The sequence below is a fragment of the Giraffa tippelskirchi genome, chromosome 13 (genome assembly GCF_054371585.1).
Source record: "Giraffa tippelskirchi isolate mGirTip1 chromosome 13, T2T-mGirTip1v1.2.pri, whole genome shotgun sequence".
Taxonomy (NCBI): Eukaryota; Metazoa; Chordata; class Mammalia; order Artiodactyla; family Giraffidae; genus Giraffa; species Giraffa tippelskirchi.
In genome coordinates, this window is record NC_137287.1 from 14,778,353 (window position 1) to 14,796,895 (window position 18,543).

General features: G+C 53.9%; 2 protein-coding genes and 1 long non-coding RNA gene across 7 annotated transcripts; 2 read left to right on the forward strand and 1 right to left on the reverse strand.

Annotated features, from left to right (window-relative positions):
- Positions 1 to 1,386: 1,386 nt before the first annotated feature.
- On the forward strand, positions 1,387 to 6,740 carry PRSS8 (serine protease 8). Of its 5 annotated transcripts, none has more exons than XM_081558225.1 (6): positions 1,518 to 2,459; positions 2,734 to 2,751; positions 4,504 to 4,669; positions 4,897 to 5,168; positions 5,256 to 5,422; positions 5,556 to 6,740. In XM_081558225.1, the coding sequence occupies exons 1-6, from the start codon at positions 2,375 to 2,377 to the stop codon at positions 5,877 to 5,879; spliced, it is 1,032 nt and encodes a 343-aa protein (XP_081414351.1). In that variant the 5' UTR covers positions 1,518 to 2,374; the 3' UTR covers positions 5,880 to 6,740. The 5 variants fall into 5 exon arrangements, with proteins under 5 accessions (XP_081414353.1, XP_081414351.1, XP_081414356.1 ...); XM_081558226.1 differs by having other exon boundaries at positions 2,303 to 2,459; positions 4,507 to 4,669; XM_081558229.1 differs by lacking the exon at positions 2,734 to 2,751 and adding an exon at positions 2,770 to 2,787 and having other exon boundaries at positions 2,303 to 2,459; positions 4,507 to 4,669.
- Positions 6,741 to 6,798: 58 nt separating this feature from the next.
- Positions 6,799 to 16,423, reverse strand: KAT8 (lysine acetyltransferase 8). Its single transcript, XM_081558218.1, has 11 exons — positions 16,192 to 16,423; positions 14,903 to 14,977; positions 14,643 to 14,818; positions 10,900 to 10,953; positions 10,636 to 10,800; positions 9,827 to 9,916; positions 8,003 to 8,143; positions 7,821 to 7,914; positions 7,583 to 7,733; positions 7,306 to 7,460; positions 6,799 to 6,974 (listed from the first exon to the last, which is right to left on the reverse strand). Exons 1-11 carry the CDS (start codon positions 16,400 to 16,402, stop codon positions 6,910 to 6,912), a joined length of 1,377 nt encoding a protein of 458 aa, XP_081414344.1. The 5' UTR covers positions 16,403 to 16,423; the 3' UTR covers positions 6,799 to 6,909.
- LOC145532684 (uncharacterized) lies at positions 15,641 to 17,735 on the forward strand. The gene is made up of 2 exons (XR_014073463.1): positions 15,641 to 15,840; positions 17,589 to 17,735. It is a non-coding gene; the product is annotated as an uncharacterized LOC145532684 (long non-coding RNA).
- Positions 17,736 to 18,543: the final 808 nt, after the last annotated feature.

An 18,543-nucleotide genomic window follows, 5' to 3' on the forward strand; every position in this document is an offset into this window, starting at 1 on the left:
ACTACTGACTCCTGGCTAACTCCAGCTAACTCAGGACTCTGCTCTTCCACTGCAGGGGGTGTGGGTTCCATCCCTGATCAGAGAACTATGATCCCCGCACTCCATGGAGCAACATGGCTGGGGCCTTGACAAGCCCACGAAATGCTCCCAGCATGGCAGGGAACACATGGACTGGGAACACATGGACTGGGGGTCAGGAGAAAGCCCTAGAGGAGATGATGTTCTAGCACAGAATAAAAGCAAAGGAAGACCCATATGGGGCAGGAGGGTTGCTTGGGGTGGAAACCAGCTGCTAAGAGAAGCAATGGGGGCTACCCCCATTGAGGGCACCTCTGCGGCTGGAGTCACCGTTTGCAGCAAAGGGTATGAGCAGATGGCTGAGTCGCTCATTTGCAGCAAAGGGTTGACTAGGCAGAGGGTAGGGGGAGACCCACAGGTCTTAGTTGCAGCACATAGACTCTTTGCTGTGGTGCGTGGACTTCTTTCTAGTTACAGCACACAGACTCTAGAGGTTGAGGGTCCAGTAGTTGGGGCGCCTGGGCGTAGTTGCCCCCACACCATGTAGTATCTCAATTCCCTGGCCAGGGATTAAACCTGCACCCCTTCACTGGAAGGTAGATTCTTAACCACTGGACCACTAGGAAAGTCCCTGGACAGAAGTTCTTAAAGCACATGGACTTTTTTTTTTTTGGCTATGCTACCTAGCATTCGGGGATCTTAGTTCCCTGACCAGGGATCACCTGACCCTGACCACCTCCTGCAGTAGAAGTGCAGAAGTACAGAAGTACAGAAGAGGCCTGACCACTGGACCACCAGGGAATTCTGGCGCCTGGCTTACCTTTAGCTGCCAGATCCCAAAGAGAATACTCCCATGAATCTGTCTCCATAGGGACATACACTCCTATCTGTTCCCCATACCCAGTCAGTCATACATATGCCATCCTCCATAAACATTTAATATGCCCCATTCTCTACCCAAACCCACCTATCATGTCCAGCCTCTTGCCTTCTCCACCTTAGCTTAGACTCCTTCCCAAGTCAGTCTCATCCCCTTTCCCAGTCAAGGAATTCCCTGCCCTCCAGCCTGGGCCCTAAAGTCCTGGCTCAGAGATCCAGATGCCTAATCTCAGGGAAGGAAGGTGGGCAAGTAGGGCTCTCTTTTTCTAAAGCTTGAAGTCAACACACATTCCCAATTGCCCAAATTTCTACAGTCACAGAGGAAGCACCTGACTCCCCAGACCAGGCACATGGGCCCCCTGCACCCTAAACTTGAGGACCCTTCACCTGGACCACCCTTCCCCATCTTTGCCTTAACACCTTTTCAAAACCCTTTGAGGTCTCAGTTCAAAAGGCACCTTCTTGAGGAGCCCTTCTTGATGCCAGCCTAGGTCAGGCTCCTGTCAGTGGCCTCCAGAGCCCCCCCGCCGCCCCCCCCCCCCGCTGCCCCGTGCTTCTTTCTCCATCTCCAGCCTCGCCTGAAGTTATTCTGTAATTGCTTGTGTCATCCTGTGATTCAGGTCTGTCACCTCAACTTCACCATGAGCTCAGGGAAGGCAGGACAGTGCCCACTTTATCTCCTGTACCTGGAACATATTAGGCTCTCAATAAATATGTGTGGAATGATGAGCATCGCTGGACACGTCACCACACCTCACCACATGCAGATGAGGTTACAGGCTCCACAGTAGGGCCTGAAGGAGCCCTAGCCCCGGGGCAGAGCCGGGTGTCCCGGGGCTCAGACACCAGGTTTCAGGAGGGAAGGAGGGAGCAGCAGCCGCAAGATAACAGAGGGCAGGCCCGGCCCTGAGGAGGCATAACAGGTATGGGAGACCTGAAAGACCTAGGCCCAAGAGCAGTTGGGTCAGGAACCCAGACATCCAGGTTTCCAGCCCTGCCTGGGGCTGCTTAAACAACAGCCCCCCACCTTCCCGCCCACCACACTCACAGCCTAGGGGTCTCACACACACACACACACACACACACACACACACACACACACACGCACGCACGCACGCGCGCGCGCGCGCGCGCGCACACACACACACACAGCCTAGTTTGATGAGAGAGGCCGGCGGAGCTGAGCGGGGGGGGCGGGGCCAGGGGCGGGGCAGGCAGGTAGGTGCTCTTTCCTGGGAGCTGCCACTCCGGAAGGAAGGTCGGCGCATACCCTAGGCGACCCGGAGACGGGTCCTCACTGCCCGGCTGCAGAGACCCCAGCATTTCCCTTGCGCCCGCTTCCTGCCTTCGAAGCCAGCCTTGGACACCTGCTTCTCCTACCTTCTGAGATCCCGACACCTGGAGCTCGCCTTTGACCCCCTACCTCTTGCCTTTGAGGTCCCTTCCCCTGGGTGCCCGGGGCACCTGGTCCTGGGCCATGGCCCGGAGGGCGGGACTGGGGCCCAGGTGGCTGGAGGCCGTGGCCACTGTGCTTTTGCTTGGATTATTCCGGAATGGGATAGGTGAGTGTGGGCGCCGGCGGGAAGGGGAGGAGGGGAGTGCACGGGGGCCAAGGGTATAACCCTTTTCGGGGGTACGTCCCTTATTCTGGGCTCAAGAACCCCCCTCTTCAGCCTCGCTGGCTCTTGGCCTGTCTCCTCAGCTTTGGTCTCCTGGGACTGGGGTGGGGGGTGGGGAAGCCTCCAGGAGAAGCCGCAGATTGGTGGGGGGGGTGGTCTGGGATCTGAGCTCTGGAGGCTTCCCTGCTTACACCTCCCTCTTTCTCTCTCCCTCCAGGAGCCGTTTGGGCCGAAGGTGAGGCTCGAGCGGGAGGAATGGAGGGAGGGGAAGGTGAGGGGTGGGGCCAGGGGTTCAGATTTCCAGGGAGCATTGGAGCACCCGACCGTCTCTCTGCAAAGCTGTTTCGTCCGCTCCCGTTGTCTTATTTAGGTCCCTGGTAGCATTTGAGGCGGGGATGATAGCCTCAATCTTTAAGACAGTGAGGGGCAGAGAAGTGACTTGCCCAACGGCACACAGCCAGTAAGTGGCAGCGCTGGGATTTAAAGTCAGGTCTGAGTCCAAAGGTGGGTTGTTTTGAGGGGAACAAACCAAGGGTCAGTCTCCTTGGCAGTCCCAGCTTCACCATGTACCGGCTATGTCTCATGTGGCCAGTCCCCTCACCTCTAAAATGAAGTTGAAGGAATTCCCTGGCAGTCCAGTGGTTAGGACGCTGTGGTTTCACCGTTAAGGGCCTGGTTCGATCCCTAGTTGGGGAACTAGGATCCCACAGACCATGCAGCGCAGGCCAAAATAAAATGAAGTCAGTTCTATCTCCTGGAGCTGCTTGAGGAGTCAGGAAGATAAAGGAAGTGAAAGCCCCTTCAGGGCCTGGCATTGCTTGAACTGTTGATCTCTAAATGGTAGCTATTGTCCTTTTTACGAGGAGAGGGGGAGGAGCCTGGCTGGGTGGTTTTCCCCGCAGCACCTGAGGTGACTTTGTGAAGGGCATTTGGGTCCTGCTCCAAACAGTGGCCTTCACAGGGGTGGGGCTGTCCTGGAAATGAAATGAGACGCTCACACCCTGGGATCCAGGCTGTTCTGTTCGTTTGTTCAACACATCCACCACGACTCCCATTTGTGTGCCCAGCCCTGTGCCCAGGACTGGGGACGTGTGAGTCTGCCCTCGTCTCTGCCCCTAGGGAACGCCCAAGTTGGTTGGATGAAGTAGACAGTGAGAATGCAAACAGCCCTGTCCAGGAAGCACAGACCCTGGGAGGTCTGAGGCATTACCTATCTCAGCCAGCAGGGTGACAGCAGACTTCAGAGGGGCTGGTATTTGAACCACCTCCATGGGCAAATAGAAGCTGTTGTTGTATTCAGTTGCTAAGTTTTGTCCAACTCTTTGCAACCCCATGGACTGCAGCACGCCCGGCTCCTCTATCTACTATCTCCCGGAATTTGCTCAAATTCACTTCCATTGAGTCGGTGATACTGTCTAACCATCTCATCCTCTGCTGCCCCCTTCTCCGTTTGCCTTCAGTCTTTCCCAGCATCAGGGTCTTTTCCAATGAGTCGGCTTTTCACATCAGGGGGCCAAAGTATCACCATTTCACATTTCAAATAGAAGTGGGGATGAGGAAGACTACCCTAGGTGGAGTGATCTGAGTAAGCAAAGGTCAAGAGGTCTAGTGTGTGGCCCGATGTGACAGTGAGTGTCCAGACGGGTGGCTGGAGTGGATGGCAGCACCATGAGAGGTCTGGAATCTCTCTTAAGGGCAGAATGGAGCCAGGGAAGGATTTAAGCAGCAGTGTGAACTGGCCAGATATGTAAGGAGTAGATCAGATGGAAAGCAGGAAGGCCCGAGAGGACAGAAGCTGGGTGAGACATTTAATGAGCCACTGGGTCAAGGACAGCAGGTGACTGGTGAGCTGGGGGATGGGGACAAAGCCTGACTGCCTTCTGTGAACTCACCCCTGAAACTCCAAACCAGACTTCCTGGGCTGTGTCGGGTGAGGAAGTGGTCTGGTAGCTCCAGAGGTCCTGACCCCCTCCCGTTCCTCTCCCAGCAGCCTCTTGTGGTATGGTCCCTCAAGGACGTATCACAGGTGGTACCACTGCAGCTCGCGGCCAGTGGCCCTGGCAGGTCAGCATCAACCACCACGGCACCCACGTGTGTGGCGGCTCTCTCGTGTCCGAGCAGTGGGTGCTGTCGGCTGCTCACTGCTTCCCAAGGTACCCATGGGGTGGGGGGCAGGGTGGGGAAGTGGGGCAGGGGTCAAGATTCAAGGATCAATGTAGGTCAGAGACTGGGGGTTCTTGGGTTGGATCTAGGGGGTATCAATAAAGCCTGTCAAGGATCTGTCAGGAGCGAAGGTCAGAGGTCACAGGTCACAGGATAAAACTAGGATGGAGTGGGACCCAAAAGGTCAGCTGCTCTGCCTTCACCCCTCTGCCTGCAGGGACAACAAGATAGAAGAGTACGAGGTCAAGCTGGGTGCCCACCAGCTGGACTACTACAGCAGTGACACCCAGGTCCGCGGGGTGGCCCAGGTCATTTCCCATGAGAGCTATTCCCACGAGGGCTCCATGGGGGACATTGCGCTCCTCCAGCTCAGCAGCTCCGTCACCTTCTCCCGCTACATCCGGCCCATCTGCCTCCCCGCAGCCAACGCCTCCTTCCCCAATGGCCTCCAGTGCATTGTCACTGGCTGGGGCCATGTGGCCCCCTCAGGTGAGGGGCGGGGCTGACATCTAGAGACACCGAGGGGAGCTGACTCAGGCTAGGAGACCCTGGGTAAGCATCTTTTGCCCCCCACAGTGAGCCTCCCGAACCCCCGGCCACTGCAGCAACTTGAGGTACCGCTGATCAGTCGTGAGACCTGTAACTGCCTGTACAATATCAATGCCAAGCCCGGGGAGCCCCACCTAATCGAACAGGACATGCTGTGTGCTGGCTACGTGAACGGGAGCAAGGACGCCTGCCAGGTAAATGCAGGGGGTCCGGGTTAACGGAGGAGATAGGTGTGTCTTGGGAGGTGAGGGCTTGAGGGGGCTTGGCCTGGATCGTTGGAAGCCTGGTGTCCTGTCCTGACAGCTGTTGTGTGGATTTTCTTCTCAGGGTGACTCTGGGGGCCCACTTTCCTGCCCAGTGGCAGGCCGCTGGTACCTGGCAGGCATCGTAAGCTGGGGTGATGCCTGTGGGGCCCCTAACAGGCCCGGTGTTTATACCCTGACCTCCGTTTATTCCTCCTGGATTCACTACAAAGTGGCAGAGCTCCAGCCTCAGGTGGTGCCCCAAATGGCGGAGTCCCAGCCCGATGGCCACCTCTGCAGCCACTACAGCAGTTTCAACTCTGCCCCAGCCCAGGGCTTGGTGGGACCCATCCTTCTGCTGCCACTTGGCCTGACCCTGGGCCTCCTCCGCCCACTGCGTGAGGACTGAGCTACTCACTCCTGGGAGCTGCTCTGCTTCCGAGACCTCCACATCACACTCAAGGATGGACGCTGTTCCCGTGTTAGGCCCCACCCGGGACACTCTAGGCCCAGGGCCTGACTTGAGTCACTCCCTCCTCCCAGGACCCTGTGGGAGTTCAAGGCACCATCCTGAACTCTGAGCCCACTCTTCTGGATTGTTCTTTGGGACGGTAACCTCCACTGCAGGAGTTTATTGCCTGTGGTACTGGCTAGAACCTCTGGTCACTTCCATCTGCTGTCCACAAGCCTATCTGTTGGGCTCCTATGGAGCCCCCAAGGACCCTCTGCTATGAAAATGGGCCCTGGCTCCCCACCCATTTGTAGAAGACTGGCCAGCTGACGGCTACTGAAGAAGGACTGGCTCAGCACCTCACCTGCTCTGTCTGATGAGCCCCATCACTTCACCCTCTTCCTGTCTTCTGGGCCAGGGATGCCTCTGAAGTGTGTCAGTCGCTTAGTCGTGTCCTGCTCTTTGCGACCCCATGGACTGTAGCCCGTCAGGTTCCTCTGTCCATGGGATTCTCCAGGCAAGAACACAGGAGTGAGTGGCCATTCCCTTCTCCAGGGGATCTTCCTGACCCAGGAATCAAACCCTGATCTCCTGCATTGCAGGTGGATTCTTTATCATCTGAGTTACCAGGGAAGCCTGGGGCAGCAGGTTTTCAAGGACAAAAAAAGGCCTCAATCTTGCCTCATTGGCTGCCATGCCCCCCCTTGAGCCCTGACTTCTGGACTCCGGAGGACTGAGCCCCCACCGGAACTGGGCTCCAACATGCACAACATGCATCTGGGGTGGGGGGATAGAAGGAGTAAAATGTTCTGAGCACAACCAGCTGTGTGTGTGTGCGTGTGTGTGTGTGTGTGACATGAATGAAGCCCATCAGCTCTGGGACACCGGCAGCACTTACTTTATTAAAAAAAGTGATGAAACAGGTCTGTACATATTTACAGGCTGGGGGGCAAGGAGGCACGGGTCCAGGAGCAGACGCATAGGCCACTCACTTCTTGGAGAGTTTGACTTGCTTGTGCTTGGGGGGTGCCCACTTGAGGCAGACAGAGTCCACTGTGGGGAGAAAAGACGGATGAGAGGCAGGATGGCCCCCCCACCGCCCTCCCCCAACTGGGCCAGTCACCTTGGCTGCTCTGCCCTGGGCCCAGGCCAGGTTTCACCTGCAGATGGGAACAAGGACAGACTGATTCCTGGGGTGAGGGTGGGGGGTGGGGAGGGAAGGCCAGGAATGAGTGGCCTGCCGCAGGCTTGGTCCTGGGAGCTGGTCGGACTGGTTTGGGATCAGGTGACAGCAAAAAGGAGGCCTTGGCTCCTGGAGGTCCTTACACCTACCCCCCACCACTCACACACACACACACACCCCTAGGGCAGCCCCTTTACCCACCTGTGATGGGTGGTTTCTTATACTGAGCGCTTTTGAGGTGTTCCTCCACCAGCTTGGGTGTGACACAGATCACGTGCTGGCCCTTCCAGTACTTGACCATGTTGAGGGACTGGAGCGTGCTGATGATGTCATTCTGAGTGATGCTTGTCATCTGGCTGCACAAACAGATTAGAGCAGATGCTGGAGAGAGGTCTACTTGAGGGGTTTGGCTGGGAGGGGCCAAGGAGAGGGGATCATGGGCAATCGGAGGAAAGTCCTTCCCTTTGGGAGGACTTACCTAAGGTCCTTGATGGACAGGGTGCCCCGGAAGTCTCGCAAGATCTCCAGCAGGACCCAGGACCAGTAGCTGCGGTAGCTGAGCTTGCCCAGGTCAGACAGTGGCTTCTCAGGGGAGCCAACCGTGCTCTCCAGCTTTGAGAGCTCATAGCCTGGTGGTGGTGCAAACGAGGAAACTGAGGACCCACCCTTCCCTAGCACCCCTCACCATCGTCGCCCTTCCTGCAGGAACCACTCACTGAAAGCAATGAGGAACTTCCCGTAGCCACGGCGCTGGTAGGGGGGCAGCGTCAGGATGCAGGCCACATTGTTCCCATCTGGGGACTCCTTCTCCTGCGGGGGTGGGTGGTCAGGGCCTCTGGGGAGACTCAGCCCCTACTTGAGTTCATCCACCACCCCCCCAACCTGGGCTTCCCAGCACCTTTGAGAAGTAGCCGACAATGTGGGCCCCCTGCCTGTCCACCTCGGTCAAGATGTAGAAGACGAACGGCTCCACGTCAAAGTACAGCGTCTTATGGTCCAGGAAGAGCTTGGCCAGCAGACACAGGTTCTGACAGTAAATCTGAGGAGTTGGGGGTGGGTGGAAGCAGGCTCAGGGGGCAGGCAGAACGCCTCCACCTAGCTCCATCAAGGTCTGGGCAGGTGCCGTCACCCTGCCTGTTGCAAGTGCCAGGCTCCAGAGAGTAGCCAGTGCCAGCCTGGTGAGAAGCGGGATCCTCACCAGAACGGCCATGTTTAGCATTGCAAGGAGTCTTTAGAGTCACTTTCTGATGGACAGGGAAATGGAAAATCAGATAGGTACGCGCACTCAAGGTCACAGCAGAGCCGGGCTAATCATGGCTACCGCTGCTGAGTGCTCAAGAAGAGTTAGATCTTTAGAGACACAGAGTCTTTCAGCTCAGGAAACAGGCTCAGACGAGACAGTGGCTCGCCCAAGGTCCCCCGGCTGGGGAGCACCAGGGCGGGACTCAAGCTGGTGTGTGAGTTCTGTCTGCTCATAGCCGTGCCCTCAGACCTAGCACATGGCGAAGGGTGAACCTGGGGGTTTGGTAAATGTCTGCAGACAAACAACCCTTGAGCCTGACTCCACAACCCAAGCTATCTACCCTCTCAGCTGTGCCAGGCCAGAGACCAATGTCAGGAGGGCCAGCGGGACCTTGAGGTTGGCTCCATGGCAGACATTAAGGGCACTTTTTACACCACTCTCATTTGACCCAATGGTTATGTGAGTCCAGCACTGTTAGACCCATTTTGCTTAGGAGGAAACTGAGGATCTGTTAGGGGTGAAGGACTGCCTGAGGCCTCAAAGCTGGACAGGGTGAAGCTGGAAAGAACATCCACACCTCTACTCTGTCTCTTTCTGCCCCTCCAACCCCACCCCCTAGCCCACTGATGTTCAGCAAGGCAGAGCAGGGGGCTCATGTGAGGCTGTTTAGCAAGCTATTCATCACAAGGCTGGCAAAAGCCCGTGTTTACTAAGTCCCTGCTCAATGCCGAGGACTGGGCTAAGCACTTGACTTTGCTGTTTCATTTATTCCATTAACAAGTCTCTTAGGTAAATATTAGCACAACTTCTGTCTTAAAGAGGAGAAAAGAGGAACAGAAGACCTTAAGTAACTTGTCCAAGGTCAGCGAGGAAGTGACAGGGTGATTTGAACCCCGGAGCCACTCAGAAGCCAGCCCCTTGCATCTTACACTCCGCTGTCCTTGCACGGGAATTGGGGGACCTTGGTGAGACCCTCCCAGACTGACCAGGCAAAGGCCAAGTTGTCCATGACAGCAAAGCAGGCCCCAGGACCACACACTGCCCCACTGAAGTCCTTCAGGAACAAGGAACTTGGCGTCAGAGCCACAGAGCTCTCAGGCAGGAAACCTCACACAGAGCAGTTCCCATCCAGGAAAAACAAACACCATTTCTTCAGGCAGAAAGAGAAAGCAGGTTTGAACAATACCCTGAGGCCAGACAATCTCCACTCTAGGTTCCAGAAGCACCTGAGCCTAAGCCACCCCCAGCTACCCCCTCAGAAGCCAAATCCTTCAGGGACAGAAGGGAAATCCAGAAGCTGAGGGTGGCACCATAGGGAGCTTACTTTGCACAGAACACAGGCTGGGTGCCAGGCCAAGCACAAGCCCGCAGGCCTCTTCTCATGCTAAGGCTGGCCTCTGCCCTTTATCGATGGTGCGGATCATCAGGAAGTGCCTAGCGCGTCCCCCATTTCCATGGTAACTCTGCCCAAGGGCTCACCTTGTGGTCTTTGCCATCCACTTCATACACAGAGATGTTGCTCTTGCGGTAGATCTCCTTTCCCGGGGGTTGCCGCCACTGGCACTGGCCCTGGATCAGGGGTGAGAGCGGGGAGGCACAGATGTGGGGTCCTGAGGTTCCCCGCTGGGTGGCCCATCCCACCCTATGTGGCTTACAGCAGGCCTCCGCTTCGCTCCACTTCCCCAGTTGGAGACCCTGGGGCTCCACCCTTTACCTATATCAAGTAACCCACCCAACCATCTGAGGAGACGAATCGTATTTTACGGATGGAGAAACTGAGGCACAGTAACAGGCCAGGTAACTGGCATGAACATCACACAGCAGGATAATTACAAGTGCAGCTCAGCCTGGCTCTGGAGGGCCAGCATCCATGACAAGGTTGTTTCCTAAACCACACAAATTTGCCTAAGAATCCACCCTGTGGGAAACACACCACCACGCCGGCCAGGTGGCTCCTGTGTGTGGCCAAGCATTCCAGCTATCTAGGTGTCATGATCCCATGGCTCGGGGCTGTGCTGACTTCCTCGTTTGCACAGAGGAACCTGGCACTGGACTGGCCTTGATAAATATGTGGTGAGGGCCAGGGACCCCAGAAGGTCCCCATTCCACAGAATAGGAACCCGAGGTCTGGGGAGGCTCAGGCCTGGAAGCCAGGTCTCTCGACCCGGGGCAGCTTTTCCTTGGATCTACAGCTCTGGGCCTGTCTCTCCTGCCCCAGGCTGCTGTCTCAGGCAGCCCTCAGCCTCGACGCCCACCCACTGCACGCACCAGACCCAGCCCAGCCTCACCAAGTGGAAGCGGTAGCTCTTCTCGTATTTCATATACTTGAGACAGTACTCGCAGAGCCAGAGCTTGGGCTGTTTCCCATAGTCTTCGGGGAATGGGGAGAAGTACCAGGCGTCGATTTCGTAGTTCCCAATGTGGATCTTGTCCACGTACTTCACCTTGGTGATCTGTGGGCGAGGTGGGAGTGGAGGGAAGGAGGGCTTGGTTGGGGCAAGAGAAGCAACAGGGAAGGGGCACCTCCGCTTAGGACCCCTCCCCCTACTTACCGCCTCATGTTCCTTCTCCAAGGCTGCCGTTGTGGGGTCCATCTCTGCATAGGTCTGAGTGAGAAAGAGCAGTGGATGGAGGTGAATAGAAGGGGTCAGGCCACCCCTTCTGTTTTCCAGACCTCATCGCTTGAACTACAATAATAAGTGGAGACTGAGCAAGCTTATTTTACCTGGTTTTGGAGCTGGCTGGTCCAAGTTCCTCTCCCATCTGCCCACCCACCCACATATCCCAGAGCCCCCTGATGCTCAAGTCTGAACCGTTTGCCTGATGAACAGGGCTAGGATCAGAAGACCTGGCTCCACTCCTTAGGTTGCTAAGAGCTTCGGTGCTTACAATCGGATCAATCCAGTTCTGCTATAGTTGTTGGGAGACAGAGGAAATAATAGGTCTGGTCTTCTGCGCCCATATCAGGAACTGGTAGGGACACCCCAATGTGCCTGGACCTCTTTCTTGCAAATGGGACTGCTCCCAGAGGCCCCTCCCACAGGCACAGTGGGCCATAGGTGTCCAGAAAGGAATTCAGCCTTTCCTCCTGCAAACCTGTTCATCCTGGGTTCCTCAACTCACTGGGAAGCATCACCCTTGGGCCAACTGCCCTAGACCAATAATGAGCCTGCTCACAAGGCTCCTCCTCCTCTCTCAGCCTGGCATTCGAATAATGGCCACGTCCTGTCAGCTCTACCTCTTTGTCATCTCTGGAATTGGTTCCTTCTGCCCCACCCCGAATAGCCACTGCCACCATGTCAGGTCTGGACAGCTGCTGACAAGGCCTCTGGGGATTCCCAGCCCTCTGTCTCAGCTCAACCCTGCTCTGCTGTCAACACTCCTGTTTCTGGTCTTCATGCCTTTGCATATGCAGTTCCTCCCAGCCTCCATGTCCTTCCCTCTTCTACAGCTGCCAGAAAATGCTTACTCAGCCCGGTACCGAGCATGAGCCAGGCGAGTGCCTGACGAGGCAGAGCTTGGCGAACGATCACGTGTCATTGTTTTTACTGTGCTCTTTCTGTCTTTGAAGGCCCAACACCCTTCCCAACCCCATCCAGGAGGCCTGACTGGATTCTTCTGAGGCAGAATACATTCCTTCCCAGGTCAGAAATGCCTTGCTCAACAACAGTACCCACCGTCTCCCCCGTCTTAGTTTCCCTATTTTCCAAGTCTTTGGAAGGCAGGGATACAACTCACGTGGCAATCACAGCCTGCCCAGTTTCTAGGCCAGAGGCTGAAGGGGGAACCAAGGCCAGCCTGACAAGTGACCCAAGAAGGGCTGGGACCTACACCAGAGATGGCAGCCTTGTCCTGTGGTTCAGAAGGGAGAGAGGGGCCACTGTCTTACCCAGAACCCTTTCCACCAAGCACTTCGCCCAGATGGCCTCATTTAACCCTTTGGCAATGTGGAGACACAACGGTCTTACTTTACAGAGAAGTAAACAGGGAGAAGTGAGGTCATTCGCCCTTGGGAAGTAGCCAGCTGCCATTTATTCCAAGTACCAAGTGTTCACATCATAGGCATTACTCAGCACGAGCCTGAGATGGGAGTGCTCACTATCAGCACCACACAGAAGAAGAAACTGAGGCATAGAGAAGTGGGCTCACAGAACCGGGACCCAGCAGAGTGGGGCATGGGCCTCCAGTCTGTCCAACACCAAAGCTAAGCCCCTGCAAAGATGAAGGAAGGGAGCTTTTCCTCCTCACATGCCTCTTTAAAACACATCTCCCAATTCACAAATCAGTCCTCTGCAAATGGGTTAAAGAACTACAAAAACACTACTTTTCATAAATGCTGTAATTTATTTAGAATTAAACATTAATGAAGCCCTGGAGAACCTGCTGATCGTTAACCCACTGATTATTCATTCTTTGGTTAACTTGCTGATTATTCATTCTTTGACCACCACTGGTCCACGGTCATCCACCGTGCTGACTGCCAACTTAGAGAGACATCTTTGAGACTTAATTTACCAGGGCAACCTGGCTGGGGAGCTGAGCAAACCTTAGACTGTGCTGTGGGATAAAGCAGCCACTAGCCACAAGCAGCTACTTAAATCTAAGTTCATTACATTCAAAATAAAATTCAATTCTCAGCACATTTCAAGTACTCAATAGCCACACGTGGGTAGTGGCTACTGTACCAGACAACACAGACATAGCACATTTCCATCATAGGATGTTCAGTAGGACAGGGCTGCCTTAGATGGTGCTTTAGAGACATCTTTCGGGTTTTCTTCTCACCACATGGCTTGTGGAATCTTAGTTCCCCGACCAGGGACTGAATCTGGGCCATGGCAGTGAAGACGCCGAGTCCTAACCACTGGACCACCGGGAATCCCCAGTGAGAGGTCTTTCTAATTCAAAGCATTTAAAAATAATTTTTTTTTAAATGACAGCACTGTTAACCAGTTGGCAAGTCTGTGTATACACACATGTATATCTGTATGTGAAATAAGAGCTTCTCAACTTACCTTTATTAAAGGACAATACACTCTGATAGTTTGTACCTTGTCTTAGTTCTTCTGATATTGAAATTTAAATGACCAGAACCCACTGAACTCATCTGGCAATCTACTAATAGCTGTGCCCCACAGTCTGCAAATCATTGCTGCAAAACCCACAATGAGTTCTCAGGATGCAACTGCACTGGGTGAAAATAACAAAAATCTGGGTGCCTTAAGAGCTTCATAAAGCCTCTTCTCATCTGCACACTCCATTTCACAAATCAAGAAACCGAGGCTCAGAGTGGGAGAAAAGAAACCCCCCAGGGGCAGGCTGGCTTCAAGAAAAGAACCCAAATTTTGTTTCTATTTTTTTAGCCCAGAGGCATACGGGATCTTAGTTCCCCAATCAGGGATTGAACTCACACCCCCTGCATTGGAAGGACAGAGTCTTAACCACTGGACCACTAGGGAAGTCCCCAAACCCAAGCTTTGGAAATAAATGGCAGGAGTTTCTAGGATATTTTCAAGTCAAGGCTAAGGGCTTGTGCCCCAAAGTAGAACAATCTAGTTGGCAAATCTAATTCCTGACTGGGTTCCTAAAACTACCTGCACCTCCCTTATAAACTGGGGATATAAAACTTACTTCACAGAGTTGCTGTGAAATTTCAATGAGATCATGTTCTAGAACACTTAGCCTAATACTGTGGCTCACAAGCCAATAAATGTGCCATTATTACTCTAATTTCAGCCCACCCATTTATATACTAGCTGTGTGACCTTGGGCAAGTTACTTAACCTCTCTGAGTCTGCTTCCTGCTTTCCTCAAAAAGAATTTATTAGCTCTGTGGTATTAAGTTGTTACGGAGGACCTGATGAGCTTATCCAGGCACAGTACTCAGCACAAGGGTTGGCGATTGCAAGTGCCCCCAAATCACTCATTCTTTTCCTTCCCTTGGGACTTTCAGGTCGGTTTGTCAATGTGGCACAGCCAAAAGGGGCATAAAAGCGGCAAGAGGCCTGAGTTCCAGTCCCAGCTGTGTCAGTTCCTTGCCACAAGACCTCAGCCAAGCTCTCACCCTCTCTGAGTCTCAGTTTTCTCATCTGTGAAGAATACCTGGGAGGAGGTAGATAGTCCCCCCCTATACTGCAGGAGCTTAAGCAATGGGAGCTGCTGTGGGTGTGGCACCAGGACCCAAGGAAGTCTGGAGAGGATGCTGAGCCTCCTGGGGCCCAGGGGAAGGGGAGGGACCTGGGGAAGGGGAGGGACCCGGGAAGGGGAGGGACCCGGGAAGGGGAGGGATCCGGACCTTCTGCACGTGGTTGATCTCATCATGCTTGCGTTTTTGGTTGCGAGTGATCTTGCGCTCCGGCTGCTCGGCCAGCTCGCTCAGGTACTTCTCTGAGTTCTTCTGCACAGCATCTTTCACTGTTTTGGTCAGCGCCAGCCGGTTCTTGTCGACCCATTCATCCAATCGCCGGTTAACTGTGAGGATGGGTCATGAGGGTGCTGTGCTTCCGCGTTCCCCCCAACCCCCGCACCCAGACCTGAATACCCTAAGTCACTCACAGCCCACGTAGTGTACATAGAATTCCTCTCGGCCCTCTTGATCGTTCACTCGAGACTGGATCACTTCAGCAGAATCTGTGAAGGGAAAAGGCTAGAATCACCGGGAAAGAAAACAGGGTTGGAACGAGTAACACTGAGGAGCAGGTTGCCAGATTCTGAGACCAGATCCCGAAGCTAACCTCATCTGCTCACCTCTGCCACTTCCTTCAATCACTGTCTTTGAGGTGGGCCAGATTGGGGCTCTTATTCCTATACTAGAGACAAGGAAACTGAGGCTTACCTATGCTCACCTATTTGAAAAGTAATAAGCACTAATATTTAACCGAATTCAAGTCTGGCTCCAAATTCAAGGTCTGTATTACTATACTCAGTCGTTCATTTGTTCAGAAGCCATGAGAGCTAGTTGTGGACTCACACAGCCCCACTTCCTAGCTATATTTAACTAAACAAGTTATTTTGGCCTTCTGAGCCTCAGCGCTCTCATCTGTAAATAAGGATAACAGCGCCCCCCTCAAATGGTGATAAGCTTTCAGTACAGCACCAAATGGCAGACCATTCAATAAATGAGCAGGGCAACCACTGCATGTCTGGCCCTGAGCTGGGTTGCTGCTGGGTACAGAAGATACACTGATGAATCATGAGCGGTCCTGCCCTCCAGAAGTTCACACTTTGATAGAAGACAGACAATGACAACACAATGGTACATATACCGTAGCTCAGGTATGAAGAAAATGTTGCAGGAATATACAGAAGGGAACGACTCACTCTGCCTGAAGGGAGTCAAGAATGGCGTCACAGTGGATATGATGCTAAAAGGATGAGTGGGGCTAGCCAGTGGTAAAGGGCATATGGTGTCAAGAGCATGGTCTGGTCCGTCAATGGCCTTTGCTAGGGGTGCTAAAAAACAGAAAGGTGACAAAGACGAAGGCCATTTTAAGGTATTTGGGGGTTATTCTGGAAATGACGCAAAAAAATAGAAGGGAGGGGAAGCTCGTTTTTGTGTTCCGGGAGGTCCTCTCCGCTGGAGGCTGTAGCGGATGGATAGAAGGGGAAGTCACACAAACAAGAGAGACCAGTGAGGAAGCGGGTTAACATAAAAAGGGGATGAAGCCCAAGACTGGGCAAGGAAGTGGAATGGGAGCTCTAAAACACAGAAGGAAGAATTTGACTAACGCCCGGGCGGTGGGGATTGTAGGCGGCGCTGAGGCAGTCAAAAAGACCTTGCTCTAACCCCCTCAGGTCCCGCCCCGCCCTTAGGCCCCGCCCCTGGCCTTGGGCCCCGCCCTCACGCCAGGTGCTATCGGGCCGCCGGCACAGGTATGTTTCTCCGATCTCCACGGTGACTTCCGGCTCGCCACGCGCCGGGGTCGGCGGAGAGATGCGGCCTGGGGACGGAGCAGTCCCCTCGACCGCCGCATTCTCCCCGGGTCCGGGCTCGCCCTCCCCCGCGACCCCTGAAGTCGCCGCCGCAACCGCCGCAGCTGCTCCCTGTGCCGCCATCGTTGTGGTGGAAGTGACGCCAGAATATAGCGCCGCGTAGCGCCTTTAGATCCGGGTCCGTGACGCATGGCGGAGTCCGCAGCAAGCTGGAGGGCGGGGTCTGTGACGTAGCAGGAGGTCATTGGCTAGTGTGACTGTCTCCGCGGCGCGGGCCAGATTGACGTTGACTGTGCCGGTTACCCTGGAGTTGTTTTCCGTTTGGAATTACGGCTGCACCCTAGAGTTAAAAGAGAGGAGAAAGGCTTTCCTGATGTGATGTTTCAGCTCTATCTTTTTAAGACTTCTGGTGCCTGAGGAAGCCAAGATGTGCCAGTTATCGGGCGGCGCTGCCCCCAGTTTACCGGGGCGGAGCCAGAGCAGCCTCCCTGGACGCCTGGCTTTAGGGCGATGAGCCTGGGGTTAACACCCATCCCATGCACTTACACCAACCAAATAGTGGTCTCCCGTTTTTAAAGACTGAAGAAACTGCGTTCCTTGTTCAGGATGGGAAAAGGAGATCGGATTGGGGAAGCAGGTCCAATAAATCACTCGCACAGAATCAAGCCTTTGTAAAGAAATGACCAAGTTCCCTAAACAGAAACTAGCCAAAGGCCCTGGACATAATGGAGAGCATCTTGGGCTTAATGAGTGAGGAATCCTGGGTTCTGACCCTACACTGGGAGTGTCCATTCCCAGAATGTCATTAAATGTTACACTGTATAAGCCATATAACCATAAAGATTGAACCATATGTTTATCTCTTGCGTATATAAAACAAGTGCGTGTTGCACAATGCCAGACAGGGTAGGTGCTCAATAAACATTCCCTTTGGCCACTCTGAGTCATACCTGACTTGTGACTTGGCTATTGGGCTTAGAAACAATTCTAAGAGGAGTGGAATGCTCAAGGCCTAAGGATGAGGTTACAGATCACAAAACAAATAAGTATCCGTGAGCGATGGCAGTGGGAAGAGCTGGTAACTTGGCTTTGGGGAAATAAAGGAGTTTGGAGGGAGTGGTAAATGCCCTGTCTGGCAGCATATGAAACAGAAGAAATAAGTTAGGCAAGAAAAAAAATTAAAATTAACACTGTAGTACTTGTTCCCTCTCCACCCACCCCTAGAACTTATGTTGATGATTCACACAGATCCCACAGAATCATTTTTTGTTGCTTCCTTGTGCTCATATTACCTTTGATGTGCTTTCAGAAGCCAGCACCAGAGGCTTGTTTGGTGAAAAGTCTCTCAAGTTAATGGAACTGTTTTGCTTTGAAAGAGCTGAAAATGGAAGTTCTCCGTCTGGGAGTTTTAAGTACCTGCCCAATCAAATATGGACAATAAACAAATGATCATCCAGCAGAGGAGTCCATCAATGACTGTGCCGCTTACCTCTCTTGCCTGGCCTCCTGCCCTTCCCTTTCCTGCCTCCCCTACTCCCTTCTGGAAGCACTTTCTCAACAAATCACTTGGACACAAATCTTTGTAAGATATGCTTCTAGGGAATCCAGGGCTTCCCTGGTGGCTCAGCTGGTAAAGAATCCACCTGCAATGCGGGAGACATGGGTTCAATCCCTGGGTTGGAAAGATCCCCTGGAGAAGGGAAAGGCTACCCACTCCAGTATTCTGGCCTGGAGAATTCCACGGACTGTATAGTCCATGAGGTTGCAAAGAGTTGGACACGACTGAATGACTCACTCTAGGGAATCCAACCTCCCTTCCTAGCTTCAAACCCTTCCATGGATCCCTGCTACCTCCACGATAAAACCCACACTTCTTGGGCTGTAATTTCAAGGTCTTTCACCCTGACTACCACCTGCTTTTCCAGCCTCTCCCTCCTCCTCCCCCCAGCACTGCAGCAGCAAGATTTTCAGCCTGGCAAATCACTAGGGTTTCCCACCACCAGACACAATTCCTGTCTCCCCTCAGTCCCCCACTTCCATCACCAGTCCCACCAAGCAGGCTTTAGACCTTCTTCCTTCCTGGCAAGATGGGTGGGCGGGGTGTTACCACCACCTGCTCCCTGGAGCCCTTTGCCCTCCCTACCTGGGCCCCACTGTTCTCTGGAGCCTGCCAGGGCACAATCCTGTGTGTTCTTTTACATGGCAATAGCAGGCACAGCTGGCAGACAGTATTTTTAACCTTCCTTACTGAGGTTTAGGAATCA

Bases quoted from the DNA above. Each gene is read 5' to 3' on its own strand.
- PRSS8 (XM_081558225.1), top strand. From the start codon at position 2,375: ATGGCCCGGAGGGCGGGACTGGGGCCCAGGTGGCTGGAGGCCGTGGCC. The intron at 5,169-5,255 runs GTGAGGGGCGGG...TGCCCCCCACAG, and splicing joins GGGCCATGTGGCCCCCTCAG to TGAGCCTCCCGAACCCCCGG. The intron at 5,423-5,555 runs GTAAATGCAGGG...TTTTCTTCTCAG, and splicing joins GGAGCAAGGACGCCTGCCAG to GGTGACTCTGGGGGCCCACT.
- KAT8 (XM_081558218.1), bottom strand. From the start codon at position 16,402: ATGGCGGCACAGGGAGCAGCTGCGGCGGTTGCGGCGGCGACTTCAGGG. The intron at 8,144-9,826 runs GTGAGCCCTTGG...CCAACTCCTCAG, and splicing joins TGGATGGCAAAGACCACAAG to ATTTACTGTCAGAACCTGTG. The intron at 7,461-7,582 runs GTAAGTCCTCCC...CTGTTTGTGCAG, and splicing joins CTGTCCATCAAGGACCTTAG to CCAGATGACAAGCATCACTC.